This window comes from Polyergus mexicanus, unplaced genomic scaffold (genome assembly GCF_030449975.1).
Source record: "Polyergus mexicanus isolate NDT 795.1 unplaced genomic scaffold, iyPolMexi1.0 SCAF_17, whole genome shotgun sequence".
NCBI classification, from domain to species: Eukaryota; Metazoa; Arthropoda; class Insecta; order Hymenoptera; family Formicidae; genus Polyergus; species Polyergus mexicanus.
In genome coordinates this window covers 3,899,382-3,908,181 of record NW_027223337.1, presented here as the reverse complement: position 1 = coordinate 3,908,181, position 8,800 = coordinate 3,899,382, and the positions used below count along the sequence as shown (strand labels likewise).

General features: G+C 37.9%; 1 protein-coding gene and 1 pseudogene across 1 annotated transcript; one reads left to right on the top strand and one right to left on the bottom strand.

The window, feature by feature from the left end:
* Positions 1 to 1,652: 1,652 nt before the first annotated feature.
* LOC138940838 (uncharacterized) lies at positions 1,653 to 6,135 on the top strand (annotated as a pseudogene).
* Positions 6,136 to 7,131: 996 nt separating this feature from the next.
* Positions 7,132 to 8,499, bottom strand: LOC138940837 (uncharacterized). Its single transcript, XM_070310057.1, has 5 exons — positions 8,281 to 8,499; positions 7,997 to 8,230; positions 7,847 to 7,866; positions 7,554 to 7,775; positions 7,132 to 7,423 (listed from the first exon to the last, which is right to left on the bottom strand). Exons 1-5 carry the CDS (start codon positions 8,497 to 8,499, stop codon positions 7,132 to 7,134), a joined length of 987 nt encoding a protein of 328 aa, XP_070166158.1.
* Positions 8,500 to 8,800: the final 301 nt, after the last annotated feature.

Below are 8,800 nucleotides of genomic sequence, written 5' to 3'. Positions count from 1 at the left end.
CTCGCTAAGACGTATCGGGACAATGATCTTTTCCTCGATACTACATACATTGATTGAGATATCGTTGAAAAGCTCGAAATTCTTCGAACGATGCTAGAGTGGGCTCGATAACGTGCCGCTCGCTTTGCGTAAATGGGATGTGCAAAAGAGTTCATAGTTTCTCGTATTGATACTTTTATTTGCGTGTTTATCACTTGTCACAAATTCACCATTGAACACTGTATTAATTTTCACATTAAAATTTTTTTTCATCACATTTTGCACGTGTTTGAGCACAATATCTTTTGCATCTTCGAAAAATTGACCAGACTTGATGTGATTAGGATTTATAACCGCACCAATCAATATGCGGCTCTCGAACGCCGTATCGATCTCTCGCCAAATCAATCCATGTTGTTGCTACTACATCCTGCATCCGCATGTACAATACGTCTGCGTAACGAGTTCTTCAATTCCTCGAGTCGTGCAATTTGGGCAATCAGCGATTGTCGAATCCCGATCGATAATCATGGGCGTTTGATTCGATCTTGCTCTTCCAACGATTCGATATATTCATCGCATCGTACTCCTCGTGCTCCATCCATCGTGCTCCCACGCAACGTACTCCTCTATCGAATTCACCCATGCAGATTGCTCACGCAGATTTCGTTCAACACTGTTTTCCGCCATATTTCCAAATTTTATGCCAAAAAATTTTTGATAACAAGATGCGCTTATTAATAGCTCTCGGAACTCTTGGCGAAAATACTGACAGGGTGTGCCTCTTTACCATGATTTTATATTCTATCTTGATGTCTCTTTCCATCATGTGTATCTATCTAAATTTTTATTTCGCGGTTTGTCACGTACATTTTGACTAATGTCGATTATTGCATTTTTGTCGTCTAGAGATGATGTCGAATCCCAAGTGCATTGCAAAAGTTTCAAATTACATGCAGCTGTCCAATGTTAGTGCAATTTAACCACGAGGATTATCCTTATATTTTAGGATTTTGTCATGTTTTGACACGCGCGTTTGAAATCTGATATCTATGGGTGATGTCATCGCGAAGTTTCCGCACATCGGCGCTTGAAAATTTTATATTACGTTGCATTTTTGTGCATTCAGCTAAATCTCACACCTGGTGATAATGTCATGTATTTATTCGATTTTGAAAAATGAATAGATCATATGTATTACTGGTTATGCAAAAATACGCATATTGTAAATAAAAAGTTCAAACAATTTGTAACTGTTTTACAACAGAATAATATCGCTAATGTATGCGACGCTGCAAAAACGATACATGAAAGTAATATGTTTAACAGCGAATCGCTCATAGATTGCGAATTATTGACATGTGCTGTAAATGATATTCTTCACGAGGCTTGTAATAAATAAGTTATTTTACTAATTATCTCTGAATTTAATTATTTATCCCATCCTTTATGTATGAATAAAACGATGTAATAGATATGCACAGTCTGCAAAACTTAAATCTTTCTCTCGACACGCTTTGCTAAAGATGTAGAAAAATGATGAGGTAGATGAGACCTGATACTCCAGAAGGAGACAAAAGATATGAAACTAAAATATATATAATCGAGAAGAGTGTGCAACGTTATAATACGCAACCGTCTTCGCCCTTATGACGATCTTAACAATATGTGTTATGGCTGATGAAGAAGTTATTGTTATTGAAAATGAGGATGTCATTCTCGAAGATGACAACTTGATGGAAATTGAGAATTTGTCGGACGATTCATCAGACAAAGACCGCATACTTTCGGAGGATTCCGATTACAATAGTGATTGCAGTAGTGTTATTATGGACATAAATCAACGTACTTTAAACCGAGTTGAAATAAATAGTTTAGGTGCGGTAAAAATGTGCTGTATATACTTTTATCATAAAAGTGAAGACAACGAAAAAATTTGCACATGCTGTTTTATGCGTATTTCAGACTTATTTTCGAATATTCGTGTTGTGCGACTGCATGAAAGTGCAATTTATGATCTAATCCTGGGATCGTTTTGCGGAGAATATAGAAAACCGCTGTACCAGATAATGCCCTGCAATATGTGTCCAATTTGCACTGTATAAGCTAGACAAAACTTGTGTTGTGAAAAGACTTAAATAGGAAATATGGGGGATTCCGAACATTTTGCGGAATTAGAACAATTTCTATGGGAGGATTTCATACAGGTGAACTCGGTGTGTGCATGCGAGTTATGGGAAAGAACATGCCTTAAACGTCTCGAGTGGTTGGAAGAACAGTACCGACTCCAGATGTTACAATAGAGGCATGGAATTCAATCGCTGGCTAGCCGAATCGCGCGACTTGAAAGTTAAAGACATTCGTTACACAAAAAATACAAACGCTTAGATGTCCGTGTCCCGGCGCTATCGACAAACACTCCTGTTACTTCAATTGTACAAATAATGCAAGGTCAAGCAATCGGCTTGAAGAAATCTCGTACAATATATTTGGATCATTGTCTGCGAGATCATTGTATAGTGACGTCCAAGGATTGGGATTTTGATATATAAAACATAGCTGACGTTTTGTTATGGGTGAGAACCACATTGAAATACTCGAAGAATTAATTGTATCTATTTAAAAAAATATTATATTTGAATTAATTAATAAAATTTCTTTCCTGTTTCAGTAGGAGCACCTATATATATATATATATATATATATATATATATATATATATATATTTCATATTTTTATTATTTTTATTATTTTTTATTATTACTTTTAATACACACACACACACACACACACACACACACACACACACACACACACTTGTATTATATATACATTTGAATAAATTTATTATTATTATTATAATTAAAGTGTCATTTATTTATGTGCTTCCTTCTTTCCTTTTCTTACGCATGCATGCATGCTTCGTGCTATCTCTCTCTTTATCTCTTTCTCTCGCAAACGTCATCCTTTTCCTACTCATGTGCTATCCTTCTCCTACACGCGTGCATGCCTCGTACTATCCTTCTCACACCGTCTTGCGAACGCCGCATCATCCACGTGCATGCTTCGCGCTATCCCTCTCCCACACATTGCAGACGCCTCGCGCTATCTCTCTCGTATCTATTGGCAGACGCCTCGCGCTATCTCTCTCGCACCTACTCGCGGACGCGTGCGTTCCCTCTTCCCCGCGGATCCCTCGCCTACCGTTTCGCCGCGCTCCCCCTCCCCCTCTCCGCGGCCCCCGCGCCTACCGTTTCGCCGCGTTCCCCCTTCCCCCTCTCCGCGGACCCTTTGCCCATCAGTTTCGCCGCGGTTCCCCCCCTCCGCGTGACGTCATAACCCCCCGCGCCGGTTTCCCTTCGCTCCTCCCCCCCCCCCCCCTCAGAGAACCATGGCTTAGACTTTCCTAGTAACACTACTTCCGACCTCAACCAAAACCTTTTTCTCCAATTTTTTTTTTCGCTGCATTGCTTGTGAATCAAATATTTTTGATGCGTCAATAATTTGTTGTACAAATGTTTCATTCAATGTTTTGCAGTGTGCTGCTTCGTATATTTTTGATTACTCTACCGTACCGTAATTCATGCCCAATTAGAGTATCACTTTGCGATCTGGTTGATTTTTCTGCTATATGACATGAATCTTTCGACATTTCTTTATTAGCATATTCCAAAAAATCATCTACAGAGAAACTTCCTTTTTCACAAAAATTTAGTAATAATTGGTGTATTGGTAGAGATATCAATTTTCGACTTTCTAATATAAGATTGTGCCTAGAGAGTTGATTGTCTAATTGCTTCTCTTTTGCTTTACCGAGTACAATTTTTAAAAACAACAAATTGTCTGGTAGTTGTATATCCATCAGTTTTTCCCAATGCTTTCAGCTCGATGTATCTTTTTGATGTGCCAACAGAAGCCAAAGAAGAGCGGCGCCAATAACATTTTACTTCTGTGACGGAAGGATTCTCCGACTTCCTATGAACCCACATTAAAAAGACGATTGCATGCTTGCAGCCCCCTATTAAATGAATAATTTTTTTTAGAAAAATCAAAATAACTATAAATTAAAACATTATTATTATCGGAAAAAGTCTCTCGGCCACAATAGTAGGTAAACTTTATTTTTTATTTGCACATTTACCGCTTGATGCTGCACAGTCGTGATATTAGATATCAAAAGCCTTTTCGTCTTTTTCGTGAATGGTCAATGCCGAATATCCTTTATTACGAATACGATACTCAGGACTTCGCCTTTTAAGATACATGTTCCTAAAGATCCATCTCTTTTGAGGCATACATAACCCATTGCCTGATCACCGTACGATTCTCGTGATGACCAATAAAAATTGTTCATCATTATTTTATTAATTTAGCATTTTCAATTGATTTGGAAAACAATGAGCAACCATATAGTCATTATTTAATGGACTTGTGGCTTTTGCATTTTTAATCTCAGCAGCGTTCAACTTGTCACTTTCTTTTTCAAATTCGAACACCATACAAATATTGTATAATACATCAATCTTAGGCAAATTTGTTGAGTCAGCTTTCACAAAACCTGATTCTAAAATATTTGCCATACATGGCGCGATTTTTTTCCGAAAATTCGATGAAAAACATTGCGAAACTGTTATGCGGCCGAAGTCTTGAAGCATGCGGAAAAAAAACAACATCGTGACGTCACGCTAGGGACACCAATAGCATTGCGTTTTCATCCATTTAAATTTCCATGAATATTTCAACTTTATTATTAAATAAATGTAGACAAATTAACTGAATGTATTTTAATGAATCGTTTTTATAATGCTTTTATTTTGATAAATCAACTGAATTTACTAATTTAAAAATTTATTTAAAAACAGAATTCGTAACTTTCGTGAGTTAGTTGTCTTTAGGCCACTACAAACGATGGATTGTAAGGTAAAGTAAGTATGTATAGAAAAAATTAGGTAATCCGTGATTGCTTGTGTTATGTGTGTGTGCGTGCACGGATTAATGAATAAAATATCACAATCTTTTATTTTCTGTTCTTTATGTTCTTGTACTTGTTATTATTACGATGCTTAGTGCTTTATAAATATAATACTTGTATTTTTATGCAGAAGTAATAAATCATAATGTAATTAATATAAGCGCAAACGATCGCAGATTACGAATAAAATTTCTGCCTCTATAGAACAATATTTCAAATAATAATAATTTTTAATTTTATTAATAATTTTAATTTAGTACGCAGATGTTTTAAAATCGGCGGCAATCGTGACGATGATAACCACATCGTCGATGATGCCGACGATAATGTCGACGATGTCGTCCACGATGCTGATGATGCCGACATTGACAACGACGGCAGGCACGGCGAATGCGGCGGTGACAACGACATCATCGGCATCGCCGGCGACGATGCCGATGGTGATGCCGACATCGACGGCGGACACGGCGACTGCGGCGGGATACACAATATCTTGAAATGTAAGTAGAATTTCTTTAATTTGATGTAACGGTCTTAATTTTATTACAATTTTTTTTGATAAAATAATAATCTGATTTAAACTTTAATTTATAAAATAACACTTTTATTCATTCTGAATTGTTCAATTAATATATTATTATTATTATTATTATTATTAGATGGCGTTAGGAACTCGAAAGCTCATTGCCGCAAATACCAAATCCCGCCAATGTTCCCGTCCCTGAGCAAGATCCCTCCATTCGCGACCCTCGTACCCCATTTTGTTAAGATCCATTCTAATATTATCTTCCCACCTACGTCTTGGTCTACCCAATGGTCTTTTCCCATTAGGTTTACCAATTAGTATTTTATATGCGGTTCGATTCTCGTCCATACGCGCCACGTGACCTGCCCATCTTAATCGACGCGATTTTATGACGTTAATAATATCCGGACTATTGTATAATTGATGTAATTCTACATTGTGTAATTTTCTCCATTCGCCCGTTTCCTCATCGCGTTTTGCACCGATGATTTTTCGAAGTACTTTATTTTCGAATACCCTAAATTTTTTCTCGTCTTGTAACGTAAGTGACCACGCTTCGCTGCCATGAAGGACTACCGGTAAAATAATCGTTCTATAAATTCTAATTTTTAAATGCCTAGACAACACCCGCGAACCGAGTAGTTTATTAACCGAATAAAAGCATGCATTCCCCAAATTAATTCTTTTCTTAAGCTCTTCTCTTATTTCATTAGTTTGGTTTAGAATCGATCCTGAATACTTAAAATTGCTGACCCGCTCAAAAATTTTATCACGAACGACCAAGTTTCCGTTATTACGAGTATTCTGGATTCTATCAGTGACCATATATTTAGTTTTTTCAACGCTTATTTGTAACCCAAGTTCTTTTGTTTTATCTAATAGGGTTTTAGTGTTATTAATTAGTGTTTCTTTATTATCCCCCAGCAAAGCAATATCGTCCGCATATGTTAATAGCTGTGTTATACCGTTCAGCTGCAGACCATCTTCACTCTTCTGCATTTCTTTAATGGCATATTCCAATACTAAGTTGAACAAAAGAGGTGACAATGCATCCCCCTGCTTTAATCCGCTATGAATATTAAAAGTTTCCGACATTTGGTTACCTATTTTTACTCTACCTCTAGTATCTTTTAAACAGACTTGAACTACGTTAACCAATTTTGTAGGTATCCCCAGCCGAATTAAAATTTCAAACATCCTCTCCCGTTTTATCGAATCATACGCTTTTTTGAAATCAATGTAAAGTTGATGTACCGGTTGATCAAATTCCCATTTTTTCTCAAAGATTTGCCGAATAGTAAATATTTGGTCTGCAGTCGATCTATTTTTCCTAAAACCGCATTGATGATCCCCAATTATTTCATCTACATATGGTACAAGCATCGTCAATAGTGCCCCGATAATTATTACAACTCATTTTGTCCCCCTTTTTGAAAATCGGGATTATAATTGAATCTTTCCATTGTTCCGGCAATGCTTCTTTATTCCAAATTAAATTAATTAATTTCTGAATTTCTTCTATTAACCTACTTCCCCCCATTTAATTAATTCCGCCGGAATCAGGTCAATACCCGGTGCTTTGTGATTCTTTAATCTTTTAATCGCGCTTTTTACTTCTGAAATTGTCGGTTCGTTAATCATAGGTTCGTGAAACTCAGGTCGTGTGAAACTCAAGACTCTCTATTTCCCTGTTGTTTTCAAATTCAACATTCAATAGCCGATCAAAATGATTTTTCCAAGTGTTTAGTACTCCCGTTGAATCCGTAATTAAATTATCGTTCTCATCTTTCACCATTTCCGTCCTAGCCTGGAATCCCTTTCTATAATTATTTATCCCCATGTACATACCACGGACGTTACCGCTTTGACCATTTTCATTTATTTCTTCAATTTTACGTTTTAGGTATTGACGCTTCTTATTTTTAAATATATTATGAGCCGCTTGCCTAATATTAAGAAACTGATCCTGAGTTTCATCCGTATTTCGAGTCAGCCATGCAATACGCGCCTCGTTTCGTACTTTAGCAATTTTTACGCATTCTTCGTCAAACCACGGTTTGTTCTTGTGCCTTTTACAAAACCGTGGCTTCCGCCGCTTTTACCATCGCGTCGCGTACGTTTTCCCATTGTTTGTCAACCGCGTTATCATCCGATTCATCTATTTCCTTTAAGGCCGCGAATCTATTCGTTACTTCGACCGCGTATTTTATCCCGTTTTCTCCCTCGGTAAGACTTTGTACATTTAGACGTTTAGTTCCAATCATCTGCCCATTAGTTTTGTTTATCGACAGACGTTCCCTGATTTTAGCAATTACAAAAAAGTGATCCAAGTCGCAATCCGCCCCCCTATAAGACCTAACATTAAGTACGTTTGTGTGACGCCGTTTATCTGCAAGAACATGATCAATTTGGTTACGCGTATTTCCATCCGGGGAAATCCAAGTTTGTTTATGAATATTTTTGTGTCTAAAATACGTGCTCCTGACGATAAGATTTTTGCCGGTCGCAAAGTTAATTACCCTTACTCCGTTATCGTTACTTTTCTCGTGCAAGCTTTCGAGCCCGATCGTTGGTCTAAAAATGTCCTCTTTACCGATTTTCGCGTTAAAATCCTCCAAGACTATTTTCATGTAATCGTTCGGCAATTGATCCACGAGGTGTTCGAGTTCCTCGTAAAACCCGTTCTTAATTTCATCATCTTTATCTTCCGTCGGCGCGTGTACATTGATTATCGCGATCTTGTACCATCTACCCTGCACAACGAGCAATCCTAATCTTTCGTTTATAAATTTAACGTTTTTACCGCGGACAAGATTTTCTTATTGATCATGAAACCGACGCCAAAACTATGGATCTCCGATCCTCCATAGTGAAGCGTATACGAACCCGCGTTAAGTGAACCTTCCCCGGCCCATCTTGTTTCTTGCAACGCGACGACTTCTACCCCGTACCTCTCGACCTCCCCGACCATCGATTGAAACGCCCCAGGTCTGTAAAGACTTCGGACGTTCCACGTACCCATTTTGATATCCCTCCCGTTTTTTGACTTTCTGCGACATGAGTTCCCCGAGGTAGTTTCCACCCGGAGATCCGAACGGGGGACTAGTTTACCTCCGAAAAATTTTACCCCAGAAGAATCCATGACGAGTTTTGGTTGTTTCTAGATAAAGTCGTTTTACGGTGTGAGCTTATCAAACCTACGCCCAACCCCCAAACAGGAGGGCCATTTCCAATCGGCTGTCCGCGATTGCTTATTCAATTTATTCGCAGCTAACCTCTATCCCTAACCGAGACAAAGAGGCCGTTCCTCTATCCGTAACCTG

Excerpts from the sequence above, each read along its gene's own strand:
- LOC138940837 (XM_070310057.1), bottom strand. The coding sequence starts at position 8,499 with ATGGGTACGTGGAACGTCCGAAGTCTTTACAGACCTGGGGCGTTTCAA. Across the intron at positions 8,231-8,280 it reads ATAAGAAAATCTTGTCCGCG|GGTAGATGGTACAAGATCGC; the intron begins GTAAAAACGTTA and ends CTCGTTGTGCAG. Across the intron at positions 7,867-7,996 it reads GTAACGATAACGGAGTAAGG|ATAAACGGCGTCACACAAAC; the intron begins GTAATTAACTTT and ends ATGTTCTTGCAG.